Source organism: Oncorhynchus mykiss, chromosome 9 (assembly GCF_057628025.1).
Source record: "Oncorhynchus mykiss isolate SJ-2025 chromosome 9, ASM5762802v1, whole genome shotgun sequence".
Classification (NCBI taxonomy): Eukaryota; Metazoa; Chordata; class Actinopteri; order Salmoniformes; family Salmonidae; genus Oncorhynchus; species Oncorhynchus mykiss.
The window spans coordinates 23,859,825-23,886,554 of NC_143030.1; the positions used below are offsets into that span (position 1 = coordinate 23,859,825).

The 26,730-nt window shown below is 39.9% G+C and overlaps 1 protein-coding gene across 3 annotated transcripts in view; it reads right to left on the bottom strand.

Annotated features, from left to right (window-relative positions):
* The window catches only part of LOC110531729 (phospholipid-transporting ATPase ABCA1), a 246,423-nt gene that overhangs the window by 131,204 nt on the left and 88,489 nt on the right, over positions 1–26,730 (bottom strand). For all 3 annotated transcript variants that reach the window (XM_021615071.3, XM_090183773.1, XM_021615072.3), the window contains exons 19-24: positions 25,706–25,877; positions 23,238–23,369; positions 21,982–22,121; positions 20,100–20,237; positions 4,418–4,632; positions 2,347–2,425 (exon numbers count right to left, since the gene is read on the bottom strand). In XM_021615071.3, the coding sequence (XP_021470746.3) occupies positions 2,347–2,425; positions 4,418–4,632; positions 20,100–20,237; positions 21,982–22,121; positions 23,238–23,369; positions 25,706–25,877 (876 nt within the window). The remainder of the gene's footprint in view (positions 1–2,346; positions 2,426–4,417; positions 4,633–20,099; positions 20,238–21,981; positions 22,122–23,237; positions 23,370–25,705; positions 25,878–26,730) is intronic.

A 26,730-nucleotide genomic window follows, 5' to 3' on the forward strand; every position in this document is an offset into this window, starting at 1 on the left:
TGCTACTAAGGCCCAGAAGCTAGGATATGCATGTAGTTGGTAGATTTGGATAGAAAACACTCTAAAATAATGTCTGTGAGTATAACAGAACTGATTTGGTAGGCAAAAACCTGATAAAAATCCATCCAGGAAGTGGGATTTTTTAAATGTTTGTAGTTTTCTATTGAATGCCATTACAGTATCCATTGACTTAGGACTCAAATTGACCTCTCTGAATGAGTGGACACCGCAGTGGCCCAGAGATTTTTCCATACGCACGACTGTTGTTTACCTTTTATATTGACAACGTTATTGTCCGGTTGAAATATTATGACTAAAAACAACCCGAGGATTGATTATATACATCGTTTGACATGTTTCTACGAACTTTACGGATACTATTTGGATACGTCTGCATGGTGTGACTGCATTTGAGCCTGTGGATTACTGAACAAAACGCGCAAACAAAATGGAGGTTTTTGGATATAAACATGGACTTTATCGAACAAAATGAACATTTATTGAGTAAATGGGAGTCTTGTGAGTGCAAGATCATCAAAGGTAAGTGATTAATTTTATCACTATTTCTGACTTGTGTAACTCCTCTACTTGGCTGGTTACTGTTTGTAAGGATTTGTCTGCTGGGCGCTGTTCTCAGATAATCGCACGGTATGCTTTCGCCATGAAGCCTTTTTGAAATCTGACACCGTGGTTGGATTAACAAGAAGTTAATCTTTAAACCCATGTATAACACTTGTATGTTTTATGAATTTTTATAATGAGTATTTCTGTTTTTGAATTTGGCACACTGCAATATCACTGGATGTTGGCCAGGTGGGACACTAGTGAGGTTACCAAAAGACTCCACTATGCAAGTAACTGTTCAGGTGTGTTCGCATATTCAGTCTGGCCATATACTCCTAATTCAGAGCACTCTCGTCTGTGTGTGCCATAGCGCAGAATAACTGATGAATTTAGGAATGCTCAACACCTGTTGAATATGGCCGGTGTCAGTAAACGTTGGCAAAAAAGCTTAATTAAATTGTTGCCAGCAGCACAGTTAGTCATCAACGCTCTGGATAACATGAAAACAACGTAACCAGCTCTGCTAGGGCGAGTAAAATGGTCAGAGTTTGGGTGGGTGCTAAAGCTGAAGAGGGTGTGAACGATGCTGAATTGGTGTAGACAAAGGAGAGCTCTCCAGTAGGTACCAAAAATATTCAAAGGCCATTTTCTCAAAAGTGAGGTTACAAGTTTACCAACTCCAAGCAGAATTACTTTCTCATTGTTCCTCAAATGCAGTGTATGATAAACCGTTTTGTAGCTTGTGTCTCTGCTTTTATTCAATGTAAAAAACACAATTTCAACATTTGCTACATAAGGTGGTTGGTCACATTGTGGGAACTCCTTCAATTCTGTTGGAAAGACATTCGTCATGAAGCGGATTGAGAGAATGCGAAGAGTGTGCAAAGCTGTCATCAAGGCAAAGAGTGGCTACTTTGAAGAATCTAAAATATATTTTGATTAGTGTAACACTTTTGTGGTTGCTACTGTACATGATTTCATATAGGTAGAAAATAGTACAAATAAAGAAAAGGCCTGGAATGAGTACTGTAAATGTGTCAACTTTTGACTGGTACATCGGTGTGGTTTTTAAGTATACCCAGACAGTTATACAGAGAGGATATGATTGAATATATCATTGGGTCCCTCTGTCATATTTGTTGTTATTTTTTTAGATGGTTTGGATATTGATCAAAATGTAGCCATAACATTGTATTCAAGCACCCCCCCCCCCAACGCATGCACGCACACACACACACACACAATCAATCAATCAAAATCCAGTCTTTCTCCCTTCATGATAGGTACAATCCAGGCCCCCAATCCCAGCTCCTTGATTCTTGATCGTCACTCCAAGTAAAAAATATATATATATTTGGAAGACCAAGGCTGCCTTATTACTGATTGGGACTACGGTCGGCACCTACTCTGGTTGGGACTGACACTGGTCGGGCAATCAGACCAACTAGCCAGTGTCACAGATCTCAGAGAGAGAGAGAGCGTGGACTAGAATACTTAGAGATGTCACTGTGACAAGAAATGGAGTGGACAATCAACTGCTGACATGACATTCTAAAGCCTGTCAGACCTCTCAGGCCACTCTTCGTCTTTCTGTTCTGTTCTAGCTGTATGGTGGTGAGTTCCACCCATACAATGTTAGGTGATTTGAGTACTTGGAAAAACATTACATAAAATCGTCCTTCAATTGAACTATTTCCCATTACAGTTACGGTAGAATACGATGGATACATTACTAAGGGGGGATCCTATTGATGAATTCTATTTAGGTGGTGTCAGTCCTACCTGTGGGTTCAGAGTTACTCCAGTTCTGTCGTGCGATCCCTTCAACCAGACTGGTTCTCCTCAATGACTCACCAGTCTCCTATTAGAGAGAAATGAAAAAGGTTGCATCACGGGGGAGTTCTCAGGCTGATTGTTACCTTCATAATTATCTTCTCATATCTATCGAATCACCACTGTAGTCTAAGCAGGACTGCTGAGATTGAAAGTCCTACTGAGACTATCCTAATATGGACACTGTATATATTTCATGTTATTCGCTCAACAATCGTGTCATGAGTTATTGGTGATGGTGAGAGGTTAGCATGTCTTGTGGGTATGATCTTTGACCCACTAACTTTCTCACTCATCATTATTCACTATTTATTGTTGATTATCCATAATCATGGTAGCATCCACATTAATGTATAAGTGTTAGAAACATATTCTATTGTTATTTACAATGCTGGTTACTCCAACATGACACATATTATTTACCATTCATTTCCACTGGGCTCAAAAAAGTTGAAACACACAAATTATTATTTTTTTTTACTGCAAATGCATCCAACAAGTTTGTAGGGTCACAAGCTTGATGCCGTCATTCCGTGGTAAGAATATGGTACCATATACTAAACTTTTGACTACTTGATAAGAATCTTTGTCAATCATTTTTACCTCTACCTTTGAGGGAAAAACATATGACTTGTTGAACAAAATGTATTTCTATGAGCAATTGTATTAGTATTAAAGAATAGTTTCCCAATTTCTTGGAGCAAAGAATATTGGTTCGTATTTGTTTTAAAACAGTCATTATTGTGCTTCTTTATCAAGGGTGTCAATCATTTTGGACCCCACTGTGCTGTATATCCATGTAAAAGTAGTTCAAATTCATGACATTTTGATGACGGTAGTGTGCTAACCAAGTTTTTGACCATTTTTTGTGTTTACTTTTAGAAAATAATGATATTAAAGGACCAAAATACCCCAACCTCAAAATGGATGTAATTTCACCCCATTTACATTCAATGGACAGAATGGGAAGCATTAACTATTGTTTTTATGAGAACCACAGGCCAAGTCCTCAACACCAATGGGCTGAATATGCAAGTCATTTTGCGGGAGAATTACATCTCTCGTTTGTCTTTTTGTTCTTAATTTATTTATTCATTTTTGAACAAATGACTCCACTCCCCACAAAGAGCCTATAGACGAATGATAATTGTTGTAGCCCTGCAGGCATCAGTGAATCTTGTTCATTTGCTGCTATTGATTAAAACTAAGTGTGCAAGGCACTGCAAGGAACTAGATCAAGAATCCCACTCCCCCCTCCCTCAAGACAATTAGTATCATCCAGTACTGAGGTATCTGCCAATTCTCATGCTGGGGGAGACTAAACAGATCATTACAGGGGTGGGCAACAAGTCAGATCACTTTGGAAAGTCAGAGGAACCGTGTCAATAATGGACTACATGGCAAATGTTGCTGATGTGTCTTAGAGGTTACTATTGGAGTGATTCCCCCAGATGCAAAAAGTCCAACAAATTATCATGCTCCATTATGGGTGAATTATTGGTTGGTGTAGTGATGTTGTTCAATGTGGGATCAGACATCATGAATGGGCAATTGCAAATATGCACCAGAGTTGTATGTTTCCTTTGGAAATACAGGTTTAGCTCACAATGATCAAATGAAACTAAGCTGAAAACGCACAGCCAATAAAAATAAAACAAAAATTGGGATTTTTAACTAGGTAGCACATGAAGTGTCAAGTGTGGAGTTCACCCAGCTCCATAATTTCCTAAAATAGAGAACTATTTATCAATCTGGGGGCCTGTTTTGGATCTTCAACCATTTCAACTGTTAGCACAGCTTTCAAAAATCTTATTGATAAGTTATCAACACAACATTTCCTAAGCCCAAAACAGACATCAATGCAAAATGCAGCACACATGTTAAATGATTAACTTTGCTCCTGGGCGATGTTTCCCGTAGGTACAGATCTAGGATCTTCCAAACCTTAACCATTGTTTGGTAAAATGAAAAACTGACCCGAGATCAGTGTCTAGGGGCAACTTCACTCTCCTCCATTTACCTCTTTCACCTGGCGCTGCTCGACTCCAGTGCACTGGTTGGTCATTTGCCCGTCTCCGGCCTTGACCAGAGTGAGGTAGTAGCCACTGCCAAAGTATTTCTTCAAGAACAGGGAGGAGCCATAGCAACACATCTTGCCGTGAGAGATAATGGCAATGCGGTCTCCCAAGATGTCGGCCTCATCCATGTGATGAGTGGAGAGGATGATTGTGCGACCTGCGGGGGAGAGATGGAGAAAACCAATCTATTGATTTCACTCAATGGGTCCAATTTGAGGTGGTAGGGGGGTGGTGTGTGTATGTGTGTGAGTCAGTACTCTGGGAGTGGTTTGTTTGTTTCGTCAACCACCGTGAGAAATAAAGAAAGTTGCACCAAATAAACAACAAATGTAAAGTCATTGAACTGAGCCAAGTTTCCACATTGTGTTTTTGTGCTTATTTCCTCATTGTCCAGCCCTCTGTGTCAACACTCACACTGTGCTGCAAAGCAACAAGACTGTGTGTGGGTGGGAATCTGGAACAAATGACAACTTCTGCAATAACAGTCTTCCTTCCAAATCAAGATAGAAAACAACAGCTACATACACTTCCACCTAAATAGAATACTATTTAACCAACATACAACTATGCATGGGCCTGGTTAAATACATCTCCTAGCAGTCCCTTTATTTTGTTTCTGAACACACTTTCCTTTCTTGTCAGTGGAAGTTATATTTGAGTGAAACCAAATGGCAACCACAGAGAATCCATACACGATCCCGGAGCCTGCTTATTCACAGAGGGAGGGGTGGGTTATATCATGCCGTCTGAGCTAACATATACTAATTAGCACATTCCTAGTCAATCAGGAAGCAGGCATGACATTTGTGATGAAGTCACAGCATGGTCATCTAGCGGATGTCGTTAGCTCACAGCGTGCGTAGTGGCAGCAGTGAAATGTGTCTCTGTTATTGTTGATTGTGCCACATTTCAAAACAGCATAAATGCCCTTTGTCTCCAATATATACTCTGATATGCAAGGAAATTTAGGATTTTAAAGGTTAGCAATACAATGGCTTTATTGAAGTGTAACAGGATATTTACATTTTAAGAGGAAATAATGATGTAACAGGCCACATACTGCAAGACTGCTAAACGGATGTGAAATTAGGCCTAAACACTACATGCAACCATTGTGTAAAACAACAAAGGGAAAACTAGGAACCCCTACATTACAAGATACTGACTAGAGTCAAAGTAATATGTAAGTGAAATACACTGTGCTGTTTTGTGGAATTGACAATTGGACCGGCATAATATTGGTGATGGTATTATTAATGCAGTCCAGCTGGATCCCCCCCCCCCCCCCCCCTCGTTAGATTTGGGGTCATTATTACAAAAGGCCAGGGATATCTGCTGAGCGTGTCGTTTTCCCCCCCTCCGTGCTAGTTAAATTTGTATCCCCACAGGACGCATTACCTGGATAAGGACACGCTCTGAGGTCGTTAGCCATACCCTCACGCAGGAATATGCTATTTTGTTTGGAGAACCTGAGAACCCAACCATTTTTTTCCTCCCACCCCTTGTGCTCTGTCACCATCTGAGCTTCTGAATTTGATCTCTGTGCTATGCTATAGCTCTTTACTAACATGGCCCAGACGCCCATTGAGTGCCTCACTGAAATCACATGACTCTGAAAGTATTAAAACAAGCATGTCACAAACATCAAAATGTAAACATTAGTGGAGCCACCTTTATTTAGTTTTAGGTAGCATTACGTTTGCTAGCAAAGAGGGATGCAGTACTTAACTAACTGTTACATTTGTCAATCACAATGGTAAAATGTAAACTTGACACAGCAGCACTACTGTAGCTCGCAAAATAGTGTAGAAACAATTGCTAACTAACTGCAAACACATTTTGCTGGCTAACTAATTACCTTGACTAACTGCGGGGAAAAACATAACACTTATTTAACATTAATTAGCAAATGCAAATCACGTTGCTAGCAAACAAAAAAACTGAAAGGTGTCTCCGGTACTGTTTACCATGATGTCTACACTTTCCAATCAGATTGTTTCTCCCCAAAGTAGCAAGATAGTTAACTAGCAAAGCTGTCATAAAAAAAAGCCTCCAGAATGATGATGGGAGGTGGCTACAGTTGTGTTCATATTTTACCAAATGTGACGGAATGCACTTTCCATGTGTATAAAATGTATGGAAAAGAGCGGTTCTTTGAAGGGGGAAATTGGGAGGATTGCAGCAGGTAGTCCCATGTGATTCGGCACTACTGACATGGCTCATTTTGCATGGCCGTTTGTGCTCGCTGTTGATTTTTCAAGAAATTGCCTTGGTTTACAGGGAGAAATAATAAAAACACACTGGATGATGGGAGCTGGGAGAAAAATAAATGTGTTTGGTCGGTGTGCAGCCCACTAAGGTATACTGATTTATGGTGTGTTGTGGTGCATTACAGAACAAAGTGATAAATCAAAGTAGTGGGAAACACAGGTACATCTCCTGTGCTGTGAATACATGCAACATAATACTGGTGAAAACCGGAGTTCTAAAATCCTGTATTCCTTTAAGAGTACATCAAATGGAGGGATGCAGACATTCATGCAGTTTAACAGCTGCAAGATAGTTAATAGGTGTGTGTACTTAGGCTAAAGTAAGCACCTTGTACTGCATTCAGAAAATGTTCACTCCTCCATCACCTAGTCTACTTAACTCTAAACTAGTCAATCCACCTCATCACCTAGTCTACTTAACTCTAAACTAGTCAATCCTCCTCCATCACCCAGTCTACTTAACTCTAAACTAGTCAGTCCTCCTCCCTCCTCCATCACCCAGTCTACTTAACTCTAAACTAGTCAATCCTCCTCCATCACCCAGTCTACTTAACTCTAAACTAGTCAATCCTCCTCCCTCCTCCTCAGACATCACCCAGTCTACTTAACTCTAAACTAGTCAATCCTCCTCCATCACCTAGTCTACTTAACTCTAAACTAGTCATCCCTCCTCCCTCCTCCCCAGACATCACCCAGTCTACTTAACTCTAAACTAGTCAATCCTCCTCCCTCTTCCTCAGACATCACCTAGTCTACTTAACTCTAAACTAGTCAATCCACCTCATCACAAAGTCTACTTAACTCGAAACTAGTCCATCCTCCTCCATCACCCAGTCTACTTAACTCTAAACTAGTCAATCCTCCTCCATCACCCAGTCTACTTAACTCTAAACTAGTCAATCCTCCTCCATCACCCAGTCTACTTAACTCTAAACTAGTCAATTCTCCTCCCTCCTCCTCAGACATCACCTAGTCTACTTAACTCTAAACTAGTCAATCCTCCTCCATCACCCAGTCTACTTAACTCTAAACTAGTCATCCCTCCTCCCTCCTCCCCAGACATCACCCAGTCTACTTAACTCTAAACTAGTCAAGCCTCCTCCCTCCTCCTCAGACATCACCCAGTCTACTTAACTCTAAACTAGTCAATCCTCCTCCCTCTTCCTCAGACATCACCTAGTCTACTTAACTCTAAACTAGTCAATCCACCTCATCACAAAGTCTACTTAACTCGAAACTAGTCCATCCTCCTCCATCACCCATTCTACTTAACTCTAAACTAGTCAATCCTCCTCCATCACCCAGTCTACTTAACTCTAAACTAGTCAATCCTCCTCCATCACCCAGTCTACTTAACTCTAAACTAGTCAATCCTCCTCCATCACCCAGTCTACTTAACTCTAAACTAGTCAATTCTCCTCCCTCCTCCTCAGACATCACCTAGTCTACTTAACTCTAAACTAGTCAATCCTCCTCCATCACCCAGTCTACTTAACTCTAAACTAGTCATCCCTCCTCCCTCCTCCCCAGACATCACCCAGTCTACTTAACTCTAAACTAGTCAATCCTCCTCCCTCCTCCTCAGACATCACCCAGTCTACTTAACTCTAAACTAGTCAATCCTCCTCCTCCATCACCCAGTCTACTTAACTCTAAACTAGTCATCCCTCCTCCCCAGACATCACCCAGTCTACTTAACTCTAAACTAGTCAATCCTCCTCCCTCCTCCTCAGACATTACCCAGTCTACTTAACTCTAAACTAGTCAATCCTCCTCCCTCCTCCTCAGACATCACCCAGTCTACTTAACTCTAAACTAGTCAAACCTCATCCCTCCTCCTCAGACATCACCCAGTCTACTTAACTCTAAACTAGTCAATCCTCCTCCATCACCTAGTCTACTTAACTCTAAACTAGTCATCCCTCCTCCCTCCTCCCCAGACATCACCCAGTCTACTTAACTCTAAACTAGTCAATCCTCCTCCCTCCTCCTCAGACATCACCCAGTCTACTTAACTCTAAACTAGTCAAACCTCATCCCTCCTCCTCAGACATCACCCAGTCTACTTAACTCTAAACTAGTCAATCCTCCTCCATCACCTAGTCTACTTAACTCTAAACTAGTCATCCCTCCTCCCTCCTCCCCAGACATCACCCAGTCTACTTAACTCTAAACTAGTCAAACCTCCTCCCTCCTCCTCAGACATCACCCAGTCTACTTAACTCTAAACTAGTCAAACCTCATCCCTCCTCCTCAGACATCACCCAGTCTACTTAACTCTAAACTAGTCAATCCTCCTCCCTCCTCCTCAGACATCACCCAGTCTACTTAACTCTAAACTAGTCAAACCTCATCCCTCCTCCTCAGACATCACCCAGTCTACTTAACTCTAAACTAGTCAATCCTCCTCCATCACCTAGTCTACTTAACTCTAAACTAGTCATCCCTCCTCCCTCCTCCCCAGACATCACCCAGTCTACTTAACTCTAAACTAGTCAAGCCTCCTCCCTCCTCCTCAGACATCACCCAGTCTACTTAACTCTAAACTAGTCAAACCTCATCCCTCCTCCTCAGACATCACCCAGTCTACTTAACTCTAAACTAGTCAAACCTCATCCCTCCTCCTCAGACATCACCCAGTCTACTTAACTCTAAACTAGTCAATCCTCCTCCATCACCTAGTCTACTTAACTCTAAACTAGTCATCCCTCCTCCCTCCTCCCCAGACATCACCCAGTCTACTTAACTCTAAACTAGTCAAGCCTCCTCCCTCCTCCTCAGACATCACCCAGTCTACTTAACTCTAAACTAGTCAAACCTCATCCCTCCTCCTCAGACATCACCCAGTCTACTTAACTCTAAACTAGTCAAACCTCATCCCTCCTCCTCAGACATCACCCACTCTACTTAACACTAAACTAGTCAATCCTCCTCATCCCTCCTCCTCAAGCCTTCATCTAGTCAAGTCCAAACTCTGCACTAGTCAAGCATCAAACTTGACTAGGTGAGGTCTGAGGAATGATAATATTCCTGATATGGATTCCATAATAATGTGGAAACTATTTACACCTGAACAGTACCTGGGCTTTACCTGTTTCACTCAATGAGAAACAGAAAATCTGTCTGAAGTGTTGCAGTTATCGTATTACTAAACCACTAAATAAGTCTGACATTCACCACACTCCATAGCATAGACAGATAAGTGTTTCCAATGACATCATTGGTGTGCATCACGTGATTTTGACCAACTGTGAATAGGCATTTCCTACTTATTGGTTGACGTTGTCACTGGAAACACTTATCTATCTTTTTTTTACTACAAAACACAGAAATGCAACATTTTCACATACAGTATGTTGATTTTGGGGTCGTGCAGGAGATGAACATGAAGAACATGAAGATGACAAATTGTGAACTTTTGCTTTTAAGGGACTACGTTCAGAAACATGACTTGCACTTAGTTTTGTGGTTGTCTACATCTTTAACTTCAAACAGGCTGTATCTAAAGAGAGTGTTCTGTTGATCCTATCAACAGTACATAGAACATTTCAATTGAGAAAAGTGGGTAGTTACTTATGAATTGGAAGGACAGGGTTTCTTAGTGCCTTGAGTGTTGAGTTCTATCACAACGGCGGAGGGTCTCTCCACACCTCCACCCCAGTAAAACTCAAAAAGTCAAGGGGTCTGAATACTTTCTGAAGGCACATGTGTGTGTGTGTGTATATATATATATATGGCTTCAATGGAGAGCGTTGCTGCACAGCTATTTTCAGGTCTCTCCAGAGATGTTTAAGTCCGGGCTCTGGCTGGGCCACTCAAGGACATACATTCAGAGACTTTAACCGAAGCCACTCCTGCATTGTCTTGGCTGTGTGCTTAGGGTCATTGTCCTGTTGGAAGGTGAAAGGTTTTCATCAAGGATCTCTCTGTACTTTGCTCCGTTCATCTTTGCCTAGATCCTAACTAGTCTCCCAGTCCCTGCAGCTGAAAAACATCCCCACAGTATGATGATGCCACACCATGCTTCATGGTGCCAGGTTTCTTCCAGACGTGACGCTTGGCATTCAGGGCAAAGAGTTTATTCTTGGTTTCATCAGACCAGAGAATCTTGTTTCGTATAGGCAGAGTCTTTAAGTGCCTTTTGGTAAACTCCAAATGGGCTGTCATCTGCATGTTATTGAGGTGTGGCTTCCTTCTGGCCACTCTACCATAAAGGCCTGATTGGTGGAGTGCTGCAGAGATGGTTGTCCTTCTAGAAGGTTCTCCCATCTCCACAGAGGAACTCTAGACCTCTGTCAGAATGACCATCAGATTCTTGGTCACCTCCCTGACCAAGGCCCTTCTCTCCTGATTACTTTAGTGCCTTATTACAAACAGGATGTATGTTTTGGTATATATTCTGTACAAGCGTCCTTCTTTTCACTCTGTCATTTAGGTTAGTATTGTGGAGTAACTACAATGTTGTTGATTTATCCTGAGTTTTCTATCGCAGCCATCGCAGCAAAGTCATCCCTGAGCGGTTTCCTTCCTCTCCAGCAACTGAGTTAGGAAGGACGCCTGCATCTTTGCAGTGACTTGGTGTGTTGATACATCATCCAAAGTGTAATAAACAGGATATTCAATGTTTGTTATTATTTTTAGTAATCTACCAATAGGTGTCCTTCTTTGCAAGACATTGGAAAACCTCCCTGGTCTTTGTGGTTGAATCTGTGCTTGAATTTCACTGCTCGACTGAGGGATCTAACCAATAATTGTATGTGTGGGTTAAAAGTCCTTAAAAATCATGTTAAACACTATTATTGTACACAGTTAGTCCATGCATTGTACAGAGTCCTTATTATGTGACTTGTTAACCACATTCGTACTCCTAAACTTAATTTAGGCTTGCCATAACAAAGTTGAATTTTTTATTAATTTGTAAAAATGTCTAAGAACATAATTCTACTTTGAGATTATGGGGTATTGTGTGCATGCCAGTGACACAAAATCTAATTTGAATCCATTTTAAATGCAGGCTGTATCCCAACAAATTCTGGAAAAAGTCAAGGGGTATGAATACTTTTTGAAGGAACTGTATGTCAACACCGACAGATCCCTTACTGTACAAGCAAAGCTTGTTTACACTACTGCTCCAACGGTTGGAATGAATTTGTCCTAATACTGTATTACTTAATTTGTCAACAGGGGACTCATTTGTTCTGATATTGTATTAGGTCATTTGTCCTGATACTGTATTAGGTTATTTGTCAACAGGGGATTAATTTGTTCTGATACTGTATTAGGTCATTTGTCAACAGGGGATTCATTTGTTCTGATACTGTATTAGATCATTTGTCAACAGGGGATTAATTTGTTCTGATACTGTATTAGATCATTTGTCAACAGGGGATTAATTTGTTCTGATACTGTATTAGATAATTTATCAACAGGGGATTCATTTGTTCTGATACTGTATTAGGTCATTTGTCAACAGGGGATTCATTTGTTCTGATACTGTATTAGGTCATTTGTCAACAGGGGATTCATTTGTTCTGATACTGTATTAGGTCATTTGTCCTGATACTGTATTAGGTAATTTGTCAACAGGGGATTCATTTGTTCTGATACTGTATTAGGTAATTTGTCAACAGGGGATACATTTGCTCTGATACTATATTATGTAATTTGTCAACCGGGGATTCATTTGCTCTGATACTATATTACGTCCTTTGTCAACAGGGGATGAATTTGTTCTGATACTATATTAGGTCATTTGTCAACAGGGGATTCATTTGCTCTGATACTATATTAGGTCATTTGTCAACAGGGGATTCATTTGTTCTGATACTGTATTAGGTAATTTGTCAACAGGGGATACATTTGCTCTGATACTATATTAGGTCATTTGTCAACAGGGGATTCATTTGTTCTGATACTATATTAGGTCATTTGTCAACAGGGGATACATTTGCTCTGATACTATATTAGGTCATTTGTCAACAGGGGATACATTTGTTCTGATACTATATTAGGTCATTTGTCAACAGGGGATACATTTGCTCTGATACTATATTAGGTCATTTGTCAACAGGGGATTCATTTGTTCTGATACTATATTAGGTCATTTGTCAACAGGGGATACATTTGCTCTGATACTATATTAGGTCATTTGTCAACAGGGGATACATTTGCTCTGATACTATATTAGGTCATTTGTCAACAGGGGATTCATTTGCTCTGATACTATATTTCGTCATTTTGTCAACCGGGGAGATGCTGTATGAAATTACAATCTGTATACATAATAGATTGAGCAGCTATGAAACAAATTGTTCATGGAATAACCTATGAATTGGTTTGCAGCTGTGATATCGGTGATAGTAGGATTAATTTGCAAGGCAATGTGGCATCACAGTGATTATTTCATTTATTGACTTGATTATAAAAAATGTGTGGGAGACGAGGCATTTAATTCAGCCTAATTTCATTCATAAATGCATAATTTCCATAAAATGCCTTTTGTTTATGCTTTTTGATTTATGCTTAGAACATTTGTCTTATCTCAATGATTCATCACCTTAATTAAAAACACACTGCAGGCTGTAGCATTAGATACGCACGGATCATTTTCTAGCATTCTCTAAATGGCATAAATGCAATTGTTTCCCCAAGTGATCAAACGCAACTTAAACATAATCCACTATCATTACCAAACCTTTTGTCAACTACATCCTCGCCTAAATATGAAAATATATTTCACCGCTAAGACATTAAGCTTTAACCAAATATATAACGTTGTAAGCTGTAATATCAGTACATGCTATTGAATGTACTCCTGAGATAAATTTTGAAGTTAGGCAATAGGCTGCTTTCTATCAGAGAAGTAGTTTATGTGGCATCGATATTAGTCCAGAAAATGTATTCTAGTGTCAAAATTGACAACAAAGTGTAAATAGGACCATTTTGTTCATAAAGTCAGTCTCTGAGGTTGAGTTTCGATTTTGACAATGCTCAGTTGCCCACTAACACGGGATACACAGCTGCAGGGATTGCGCTCTATCAAATCCCACCACGAAACACATAACTGATTTCTTAAGTTACACTACATATATATATTTACAAAAGTATGTGGATACCCCTTCAAATTAGTGGATTCAGCTATTTCAGCCACACTACTGTTGCTGACAGGTGTATAAAATCGAGCACAAATCCATGCAATCTCCATAGCTAAACATTGGCAGTAAAATGGCATCATTGAAGAGCTCCGTGAATGTCAAAGTGGCACCGTCATAAGACTCCACATTTCCACCAAGTCAGTTGTTGAATTTCTGCCCTGCTAGTGCTGCCCAGGTAACCTGTAAGTGCTGTTATTGTGATGTGGAAATGTCTAGGAGCAACAACGGCTCAGCCACGAGGTGGTAGTAGGGCTGTTGCGGTGACCGTATTACGAGGAGTCATTGAAGGCAGTCAAATTCCACGTGACCATTTAATCACAATAATTAGGCTTCTCCAAGCTCTGATGATGCTGATGGTCATTAGTAGCCTACCAAACTCACTCACTGCCTGGTACTCAGCACTCTATTGTCCCTCTAATCACTCTGATTTCAATGCAAATGTAATCGAAAATCGAATCAAACACTTCATGAGAGCCCATGAGCTCATGTTATGCAACATTTCCGTAGGCTAAGCAATTGCGTGAGAAAACCGAGTGATGGCCTCTACTAAAAAGAGGATCCCATCAGCTTTATTTAGGCTAGGTCTAGTAATATATATATATATATATATATTTCTCAACTTTACCAATATTAAACACATTACTTATCTTTATAACAGGAGTATAGCCTACCTGGCTGGCATGAAAGTGAACCACGGAAAAAGCGTCCTCCATTTGCTATTTAAGTGCATAGATGACATGTATTTTTCCCCCGCTGCCCCTGCTTTGGGACAGGTGCATGACAATGTTCCATTCTAAATCAAAACAAATTTCACACATACAGTACCAGTCAAAAGTTTGGACACACCTACTCATTCAAGGGTTTTTCTTTATTTTAACTTTTTTTCTACATTGTAAAATAATAGTGAAGACATAATAACTATGAAATAACACATGTGGAATCCTGTAGTAACCAAAAAAGTGTTAAACATACGAAAATATATTTTACATTCGTCATCATGCCACCCTTTGCCTTGATGACAGCTTTCCACACTCTTGGCATTCTATCAACCAGCTTCATGAGATAGTCAATTGAAATGAATTTCAATTAACATGTGTGCCTTGTTAAAAGTTAATTTGTGGAATTTATTTTCCATTTTAATGCATTTGAACCAATCCGTTGTGTTGTAACAAGGTAGGGGTGGTATACAGAAAATAGCCCTATTTGGTAGAAGACCAGGTCCATATAATGGTAAGAACAGCTCAAATAAGCAGAGAAACAACAGTCCATCATGCCTTTAAGACATGAAGGTCAGTCAACTGGGAAGATTTCAAGAACATTTAAAATCTCTTCATTTTGCAGTCACAAAAAACATCAAGCGATATGATGAAACTGATTCTCATGAGGACCGCCACAGGAAAGGAAGACACAGAGTTACCTCTGCTGCAGAGGATAAGTTCCTTAGAGTTAACTGCACCTCAGATTGCAGCTCAAATAAATGCTTTACAGAGTTCAAGTAACAGACACATGTCAGCATCAACTGTTCAGTGGAGTAAATCAGGCTTTCATGGTCGAATTGGTGCAAAGAAACCACTAGTAAATTACACCAATAATAAGAAGAGACTTCTTTGGCCAAGAAACATGAACAATATACATTAGACCGGTGGAAATCTATCCTATCCTATCCTATGAAATCTATCAATTATTTTAGATTTTTGGTCCAACTGCCGTGTCTTTGTGAGATGCAGAGTAGGTGAACGGATGATCTCCGCATGTGTGGTTCCCACCATGAGGCACGGATGAGGAGGTGTGATGGTGCTTTTCTGGTGACACTGTCAGTAATTTATTTGGAAATCACTGCACACTTGGCTACCACAGCATTCTGCAGCAATGGATTGCTGGATTGCATTTAGTGGGACTACCATTTCTTTTTTCATCAGGACAATGGCCCAAAACACACCTCCGGGCAGTGTCAAGGATATTTGACCAAGGAGTGATGGAGTGCTGCATCAGATGACCAGGGCTCCACAATCACCCGACCTCAACCCAATTGAGATGGTTTGGGATGAGTTGGATCGCAGAGTGAAGGAAACAAAAAATAGATTTGTTTAACACTTTTTTGGTTACTACATGATTCCATATCTGTTACTTCATAGTTTTGATGTCTTCACTAATATTCTACAATGTAGAAAATGGTAAAATAAAGAAAAACCCTTGAATGAGTAGGTGTGTCTAAAATTATGACTGGTTCTGTATATTATTTAGTATATGTAAAGAATTATATATTATCACTTGTGAATTATATATATATCACTTGTGAATGATACCCAGCATAAGAAACAATGCCTTAGGCATATATGTTTTGATATGATTTGTATCACAAGTGGCAAAAAAACTTCTTAAAATTAACCACAATAATCTGCTTTACAATGAGTATAGAGCCTAACTGGCATACATAAGCAGTGTGTGAGTTTCAAGTTTGGGGAAGATAATTTTCACCATTGAAATGCACCTCTATAATAAAACCAATACATGCACAACCGCATTTGAGGTCACTTTTGATAATGGTGTTTTCCCGCTAAAGGAACATTTGCACATATAGCCTACTGCCATATGCGCATTCCTGCACTTATAATGTGAAGAAATAGCCTAATATTTAATCAAATGTTAAGGTAAATGTTCTGATCTGTTTCGTCGGCCACATTGCGTATAACAGTTTTTTTGATGCTAGTGGCTGTATTAATTTGGGATCTATCGCATCCCACAACTGTCCCAGACTATGTTTGGAATATTTATTTCTCGCATAGAATAGAATAGGTTGACTTTATTATTATAGGGGATAGTAGATTGACATAGGCTAGTGATTTGCTGTTCGTTAGGTCTACTCATCTTGTTGACTGACGAAAAGTAAATGTGGACAGTTCTACCAATATCTTCAGTATGCACCTTGGAGTTGAGTCCCTGATGTGTCTGTCTTCACTTGTAGCCTGTGAGAAAGGGGCCAACGGCACAGCAGCCACTGGCCACAAAAGGCATGGATATTTTTGAGGGTGCATTACGGCCACACAAAGGGAATGCTGCCGTGAAATTCGAGGCATTATCAATTGCTTGTCAAATTGTGAATGAGAGACTGAGTGTGTACAGCCTGCTCAAAAAACAAAGCAGAGTTCATGCCTTTCAAGCAACTTTTTTCAAGTCATCATTAGAGTCGCATCTTGCAATGTATTAAATAAATAAATATCAAAACATATAGCCCAACGTTTGTAGAACAACGAAAGTTAAATGAATAGCTCTAAATTAAGCATATAGGAGTACGACTTCTTTTTTAATTGCTCAACACAGAATAGCCATATGTGCGCACTCCCTCAAATCGTTTGGAGAAAATATTATTTCCATTTTATTCAGCTTTGTTCAATTGTAGTCTTTTATTCTATGAAAACATATCAAATAATGCCATGGAATTTTAAGCAAATCTTGTCTCTTAAATTAACTTGTGTAGCCCAAAGCCATTTGGCATAGCCAGAGTATGCTATTCTGTTCTTCTGAAATAGACTAAATTTTCTTCATATCATGCTTCTTTAGACCTGTCTAAAGTAAATCATGGATTTGTTATGAAGGTGTAGGCTATATTACATGGATTTATTAGACTTTTTAAAATGTAGATGTTCCAAAGGTCTGCATCAGTGGCTTGTAGGCTGTGTGTGGAAGCCAGTTACCGTGAGACCTACAGTTATTAGCTTGACAATCACCGGCTGACGACATTTCGGGACAGCCACAGCCCTAGGTGGTAGGCCACATAAGCTCATAGAACGCACAAATCTTCGGTTGCAACATTCACTACCGAGTTCCAAACGTCTTCTGGATGCAACGTCAGCACAAGAACTGTCAGCACAAGAACTGTTCGTTGGAAGCTTCATGAAATGGGTTTCCGTGGCTGAGCAGTCGCACACAAGCGCAATGCCAAGTGACGGCTGGAGTGGTGTAAAACTTACCACCATTGGACTTTGGAGCAGTGGAAATGCTATCTCTGGAGTGATGAATCATGCTTCACCATCAGGCAGCCCAAATCTGGGTTTGGAAGTTGCCAGGAGAACGCTACCCGTCAGAACTTATAGTGCCAACTATAAAGTTTGGTTGTGGAGGAATAATGGTCGAGGCTGTTTTTCATAGTTTGGGCTTGGCCCCTTAGTTCCAGTGAAGGGAAATCTTAACGCTACAGCATACAATTATATTCTATACGATTCTGTGCTTCCAACTTTGTTGCAACAGTTTGGGGAAGGCCCTTTCCTGTTCCATCATGACAATGCCCCAATGCACAAAGCAAGGTCCATACAGACATTGTTTGTCGAGATCGGTGTGGACTTGACTGGCCTGCACAGAAACCTAACCTCAACCCCATCAAACACCTTTGGGTTGAATTGGACCGCCGACTGCGAGCCAGTCCTAATTGCCCAACATCTGCCTGACCTCACTAATGCTGAATGGAGCAAGTTCCCGGAGCAATGTTCCAACATCTAGTGGAAAGTCTTCCCAGAAGAGTGGAGACTGTTATAGCAGCAAAGGGGGGACCAACTCTATATTAATGTCCATGATTTTGTAATGAGATGTTCGACGAGCAGGTGTATACATACTCATGTAGTGTATCTTAGATTCAAAGCCAGGAATACTCACTTTGTTCCTATGGTGTCTCATGGGGGACAAACATCAGTAACTGCCACATCAAACTACACCCCCCCCCCCCCCCCAAGACTGAAATCTTGTTTTTCTTAATTGGTGTGTTTTGTGCTCTTTAAGAACTCCTCCACGCTGTGATTACACTCTCTCCCTTCTCTCTCCTACCAAACTATTTGATACATGTTCACACATCTACAGTTCAAATTGGGGAATGGCAAGTGCTTTCAGCACATGAGTTTAATTGGAACTTATTAGATCCCCATACCTATGTTTTAGAAGTAAACTAGGAAGATCATAGATCAGCATCCAAATGATCCATGCAGGTCATGTCTTCAAACATCTACAGAGTGTAAGAGATCTTCAGAGGAATAAATGGAGGTGGAAATGTGATGTATTCCTATAGGGACCTCATTAGTGTCTATTGGATGTTCTAATTAACAAGCTACAGTGCATACATGTTACAAGTTTGGTTACTTCAGAGCTTCAACTATGTGAAAGGTGTCAGTTACTTGCTATCAACAACAATAGACTGACTAATGGGAACATTTGAGAATCAGATGATGCCATTTCCTGGAAAAACATTTAGCCAAAAACAGCCGAAATCCGTAACTTACGCAAACGTCTGAGTTACTCTTAAGTTTAAGACCAAAGCACTTTATCGAGGAGGTAAAACATGCAATACATTAGCTTGGCTTTGGTTTCAAGCAAATATACTCTTTGTGCAAATCCATTCCAGTGATAATGATAAACCTTAGCAACAATAAGACGGTATGACACTTAACTAGTATGGATGTGAATGTTCTCATTAAACAAGAGTTCTCAAGCTCTGGATGGGACTTGATTAGGTAAAGAACACTGCTAATGAAATAGCTAAGATGAAATGCTGCTCAAACATTTAGACATCTGTGTTATTATAATGTCCATGTCTTGCCTTTCAGTCATACAGGCAAAAGTGCATCCCAGAAAATGACAAGCAATTGAATATGTCAACAATTAAAGAGCCTTTTAACTGTCCCATCAAATTGGATGAGTCTCCGATGCCTTATTATCGCTGTCATCTAGTCAACATTATCGGTCTCCGTGACGATACTGTAGACTGGGAAGACAGCTGTGTCATTGCCGACCCAAGCAAAAGCATACCAGAAAAATAGTCATTAAAATTAAATCAATGAGATGCTCATTTAAAAAAAAGAGTTAACTTGCGTGAGCTCTCCTAAAGCCAAATGATCTACCTTCATTTTGTCATTTTTTAAAAAATAAAAAAACATGTCATTCTGGATTGTTTTACAATGCAGTAACTTCAGATACAACAGCTGTAGACCGTACAGTGAAATGCTTACTTGCAGGCCCTAACCAACAGTGCAATATTTATGTAAAAAATAGGTATTAGGTGAACAATAAATGAGTAAAGAAATAAAAAATAAAAAAGTACCTTGGTCCATATCTGAGAAAGTTGTCCATAGAGAAGACCCATAATAAATACTTAAGTCAATACTCCAAACAACATCATACAGTGTGGTTTGGTATTCAACCGACAGATCCCATACCTTGTTTGTACTTCAACAGTAGGTCCCATATCCCCCTCCGGGCGTATGGGTCCACCCCCGCTGTGGGTTCATCCAGGATGACGATGTTGGACCCTCCCACGAATGCGATTGCCACCGACAATTTCCTCTGCATTCCCCCTGAAAGAGGACACAGTTCACATTTGGTCACTTTCTGCTCCCTTCAAATGACACATATCCCCAATTCCAAAATCAACCCCTGGTCCCTACACCCTAGACACTTGTATGGTGGATCTTAATGAATTGAATAGGTATAGGGAAACAGGTACAATTAGAAGAGGACTTTTTGTGCCCTTGAGAGAACATACAGGCCCAATTCCAAATCAACTTCTGGCCCCTAGCTCCTGGACATATTGTGTAATATGATCCAATCATTTCAGATCCATGCAGTGGAGCCACATTGTCTTTAGGTTTTATTTATTTCCTTTAAAATGTGTCAGAGTTAGACCTGATAACCAGGTGTGTGGACTTCCTAGCTAATCAATGACCTTATTGATCGATACAGGGAAGAAACGAGAACCAAGAGACTGAAATGAAAACTAGCATTTACAGTGGCCCTCAAAGACTAGGCCTGATCAATTTTGACATTTAAAAAGCATATCTGTGTTCATTCTGATCAATTTCTTTGAGGTTTGGTCCTGATATCACTTACAGTTTGTCAGCTTTTTCCTTTCATAAAGGTTACGTTTTTGGTTGAAATCAAAACCAGCAGGTGTCTTTCTCAATAAGGATAGGAAAACACTGTCAGAGAATGGCAAGGTATGTACTGTAGCTAATGGTCAGTTTGACATTTTGTTACAGATAGTACAAGCACATGAAACAATTATACTATTGATCGACAGTGTTATTGCCAGTGTGAATATTACACCTTCCAAGCAGATTGCACATCACATACACAAACCCTATGCTGCCTGCTGCTACTCTGTGCTCTATTTTACTCATATTATTATCTATCCTGATGCCTAGTTACTTTACCCTGCCTTCATGTACATATCTAACTCAATTACCTTATATTAATTATCCTGATGCCTAGTCACTTTACCCTGCCTTCATGTACATATCTACCTCTTACATTTGAGTCATCACTCTTATGAAGAGCGACTTAGAGTAGAGAGTGCCCACGTCTTCGTACTGGTCCCGTCTCAACCAACTGAGCCACACGTGACTATGCACCTTTCCTGACGCATAGTCACTTTACTCTGCCTTCATGTACATATCTACCTCAAATACCTCATACCCCTGCACATTGATCTGGTACTGGTGCTTCCTGTATGCAGCTCCATTCTTGAGTATTTTCTATTTTTCTTTTTTTAACTCTGCATCGCTGGGAAGGGCTTGTAAGCAAGCATTTCACGGTCAAATCTACACGCGTTGCATATACAATTTGATTTGTTAACAAGCAGATACACAAATGGTGAAGAAACCCGATTGTGTATCGGGATGATGAAAGTACAATGATTGCATTCCCATCAGGCCATTAGGTCTGTCGTCAAATTTTTATTTGACATGAACTTTCCTCACATTAAAAAGGTTGGATGGAAACCTGACACAGAACAGCACAGGCTGACACTCTGGGAGCTGTTGTGAATGTGTCTTGTGTTGTGCTAATGTTGTGGAAATGTCAGACTAGATTAACCTTGAATGTCATATTTCAGTGATTTTGTTCACCTGCAACCCATGACTGGAGCCAATTTATCAAGCATATTGTTTGCCCCCCAGACAATGGATTATACACCTGCATTTCCACACGCATGCGTGCACACACAGTTTGACAAGTGGTGGCTCGGGGACAGAGTTACCTAATGAAAATGTTATATAAAGTTACATTTGTGCATGATTGCATTCCCTGGACACACACACGCACCTGACAGGTTCTTGGCAAATTCCTTGCGTTTGTGTGGCAGCCCGACATCCTCGATCATTTGGTCAATCTCCGTTTTCACTTCATCTCGGCTTCGTCCCTTTAATCTGGAGTAGAAGTAGATGTGTTCCTCCACTGTGAGGCTAAGAAGCAGAAAAAGGGATTTGATTTATCAAAATGTACAAAAAGTGGATCCAATATATTTTCTGCATTTCCAGACAAGTGACAATAATAATAATAATAAATTGTTTGATTACGTATCATTTGAAATGTATATTATTTCATTGTACTTAAAGTTACACGGGATAGTCACTCTTGAACTAAACTTCAAATGAACTTTAACTGCCATAACAAGATCATATGGTCCTTCATGACTCAAAGATGACTTATTAGCGCCCATGAGTACCCTCCTCATCAACTCTCAACCTGTCATATTAACACAATCCACACAACTCTGACACCACTGTTTCCACTCCAGCCAGCCGACTCCATTCACATGTCACAAACTTTTGCGGAATCATCTTGACTGCCAAGCCGACGGGCATATCGGTGCGTACGCTTTAGCGTCTAGCCTACTTCCCGTACACATGAATATTGAGAGCCCCGGTTTAATTATAGACACTTCAGTTCTGTTGGGATAAATATTAATGGCCATAATTTGCCCGGTACTCAGTCATAATCATGATGTAAGAGACATGAGGCGTCGGAGGTCGCAGGTGATCACTCAGCAAAGGGGAAAATGGAAGAGAACCAGATTATGAAAGGGCATAGCGAACAATGTCAGCCTGTGAGTCTGCATTGGGGTTGATAATGACACTATTAGAGGGAATGAAAAAAGCTTTGTTTGAAGTAGCACGAGGATGGGTGAGAATATCGCAATGATTTGAGATGCAAGTTGCTGTAGATGTTTCATTTGGAATACGTCCAACATTAACTGTGACATAACATTTTCATGAAAATTGTCTAATTGTAAACATGTTTTTTCCTGTTGAGAAGAGGCCATATAACCAGATTACAACCAGCTGGTCTCTATTACACCAAGAAACCGAGACGTCTTTTTATATAAAAAATTTAGAGATCATGGGGGTCGGTCATATTTCGACTGTTATCTGGTCAGACCTTTGCAAAACGTCCTTATACAACCAGTGCACAATCTTCGCATGACATGGTGATTACAACAAGTTTTGCCTGCTGGGATATTGAGAGGTTATTGAAGAGGTGATTGAGCGATATCGATCCACTTGTTGAATGCCACTTACTCATTGAATAAGACATTGTGCTGAGGGCACATTCCCAGATGCTTTCTAATGGTGTCCATGTCTGTGCGGATATCATAACCGTTTATTAGAGCGGTCCCCGACGTCGGAGCGAAGAGTCCTGTCAGGATCGACCTACAAGACAAAAGGAGAACAAGGAAATGTGCTGGGAAAGTGTGACGTCATTTTCACTTCTGTAGCTATAGAAACAGAATCGAAAACCTTCATAAAACACATTGTGTAGAAGTAAATGAATCCACAATTATGAATATAATTTTATATACACTTTTGTATATCTTAAATAACCACATTTTCTGGAATTTGATTATATAATCTGGAAGTCCAGTCAAAACAGGAAAAGTGAATATGAAAGTGGTGGCGGAAATAGACGTCAACAAAATGTATCGTGGTTGGCTAATCAATCAACAAAATGTATCGTGGTTGGCTAACCAATCAACAAAATGTATCGTGGTTGGCTAATCAATCAACAAAATGTATCGTGGTTGGCTAATCAATCAACAAAATGTATCGTGGTTGGCTAATCAATCAACAAAATGTATCGTGGTTGGCTAATCAATCAACAAAATGTATCGTGGTTGGCTAATCAATCAACAAAATGTATCGTGGTTGGCTAACCAATCAACAAAATGTATCGTGGTTGGCTAACCAATCAACAAAATGTATCGTGGTTGGCTAAACAATCAACAAAATGTATCGTGGTTGGCTAACCAATCAACAAAATGTATCGTGGTTGGCTAACCAATCAACAAAATGTATTGTGGTTGGCTAACCAATCAACAAAATGTATCGTGGTTGGCTAATCAATCAACAAAATGTATCGTGGTTGGCTAACCAATCAACAAAATGTATCGTGGTTGGCTAACCAATCAACAAAATGTATCGTGGTTGGCTAATCAATCAACAAAATGTATCGTGGTTGGCTAACCAATCAACAAAATGTATCGTGGTTGGCTAACCAATCAACAAAATGTATCGTGGTTGGCTAACCAATCAACAAAATGTATCGTGGTTGGCTAACCAATCAACAAAATGTATCGTGGTTGGCTAACCAATCAACAAAATGTATCGTTGTTGGCTAATCAATCATCAAAATGTATCGTGGTTGGCTAATCAATCAACAAAATGTATCGTGGTTGGCTAATCAATCAACAAAATGTATCGTGGTTGGCTAATCAATCAACAAAATGTATCGTGGTTGGCTAATCAATCAACAAAATGTATCGTGGTTGGCTAATCAATCAACAAAATGTATCGTGGTTGGCTAACCAACCAACAAAATGTATCGTGGTTGGCTAACCAACCAACAAAATGTATCGTTGTTGGCTAATCAATCATCAAAATGTATCGTGGTTGGCTAATCAATCAACAAAATGTATCGTGGTTGGCTAATCAATCAACAAAATGTATCGTGGTTGGCTAATCAATCAACAAAATGTATCGTGGTTGGCTAACCAATCAACAAAATGTATCGTGGTTGGCTAACCAATCAACAAAATGTATCGTGGTTGGCTAATCAATCAACAAAATGTATCGTGGTTGGCTAACCAATCAACAAAATGTATCGTGGTTGGCTAACCAATCAACAAAATGTATCGTGGTTGGCTAACCAATCAACAAAATGTATCGTGGTTGGCTAACCAATCAACAAAATGTATCGTGGTTGGCTAATCAATCAACAAAATGTATCGTGGTTGGCTAATCAATCAACAAAATGTATCGTGGTTGGCTAACCAATCAACAAAATGTATCGTGGTTGGCTAACCAATCAACAAAATGTATCGTGGTTGGCTAAACAATCAACAAAATGTATCGTGGTTGGCTAATCAATCAACAAAATTCACATATTTAATTGTGAGGATAAACATGATAGAGTAATCTCATTACAGCTGCAGTGAAGTAGCATCTTGAAAAAGTGAATTAACTGTAAACAGCTTGTGAAAACAATGTAACCCGTCAAGTATAATTCCCACTCACTTTCCACTCGCAGTTTAGTCATCTTTCAAACTCATCACAAAGTAAGAGCAAGATTTTATTTGATGTGTACTTCATTATTTCAAGAAGAAATCAGAGTTAAATGAACTAGATGAAACAAATGTGCAAATCATTGCATTTATTTTTGTTGCACAATACATTTGAAGTACTATGTAATGTGCTAGCATGGAGAACTGCCAGTTTGTGAGTCCTTTCCTCACCTCTCCACTGTGTTAGCTGTGTGTTGAGCTTTCTGAGGCAAAATAGCTGCTGTGGCATCACCCAGGTGGGTGTTACACATTGGCAGTGGATGAGGTGTGTTGCATCCATACAATGATGTAAAGCTCTAAGAAGGGGAAATCCACTCAAACTCTCTTTAGGTATTTTATTCAGTTTTTGAGGCAATTTTCCCTTTAAGCTTTAAAAACCTAGAAGAGCACTACATAAATTCAGTCCATTTGTATTATTGAGTTACTTACATGGTGGTTGTTTTTCCTGCCCCATTGTGACCAAGGAAAGAGGTGATGTGATTCTCGAAGAAGTCCACAGTTAGTCCATCCACAGCAAGCTTTTTCCCAGTTTTATAGATCTTTACAAGGTTCCTGATTGAGACCCCTGCCTTCATATTGAGTGGTGGCTTTTCCAAATAACCTTTAAAAAAAAAAGAAGACAATAGGTCATTAATGCATATATAAATGGTAAATAACAAACACATGTGCCTGTACAGCTCAGTAGGCAGAGCATGGCACTTGCAACGCCAGGATTGTGGGTTCAACTTTTGAGGCCACCCATAAGTAAAATATATGCACTTAAGATAGAATATAGTCGCTTAGGATAGAAGTGTCTGGCATATATTATTTAAGTGATAATGTCCAAGAAGCCGATATAATTGGCACGGATATTGTTAGGCCCGAGACAAACACCGGCTTCGGGGGCATTATCACTTTTATACAACAGGTTACCAACATATTCAAATAATGATTGATATATTTTCATGAACTATATTTGTATTAATTTATTCATACTATTTCATCCTTCCATGAGAAATAGTCCTGACACAAATCTAAGGTTGCTACCCAAGCTGGCTGGTTATTCGTCCTATCGGTTCGGCCCATTCATTAAGTCTTTGTTCTGTATCTATGGACACGACCCAGACATTCGTCCTAAGTGTTCCATTGCCATACTGGCTGGCAACGTTCTTATCCCTTGCTCGCTAGCTAGCCAACTACGGCTAATTTACAGTCATGTCAAACAGTGCAGACAGAATAACAGCAAAGTAGCTGAATTTGCGTTTCTTTTAGCCTGTTTCCTAATGACATTTATTTGGATACATCCATAACAATAAGGTAATGAGGCATGATTTCACCTGGTATAGAAAATGTGCTCATTCGTCAGGACACTGTTGTTCAGAGGAGCTGGCCAACAACACAGCTACAGTAACATAATCACATCAAACTGAAGCTGGAAAGACAGCAAACTAGCTGCATTTCCTTTCGACTTGTTT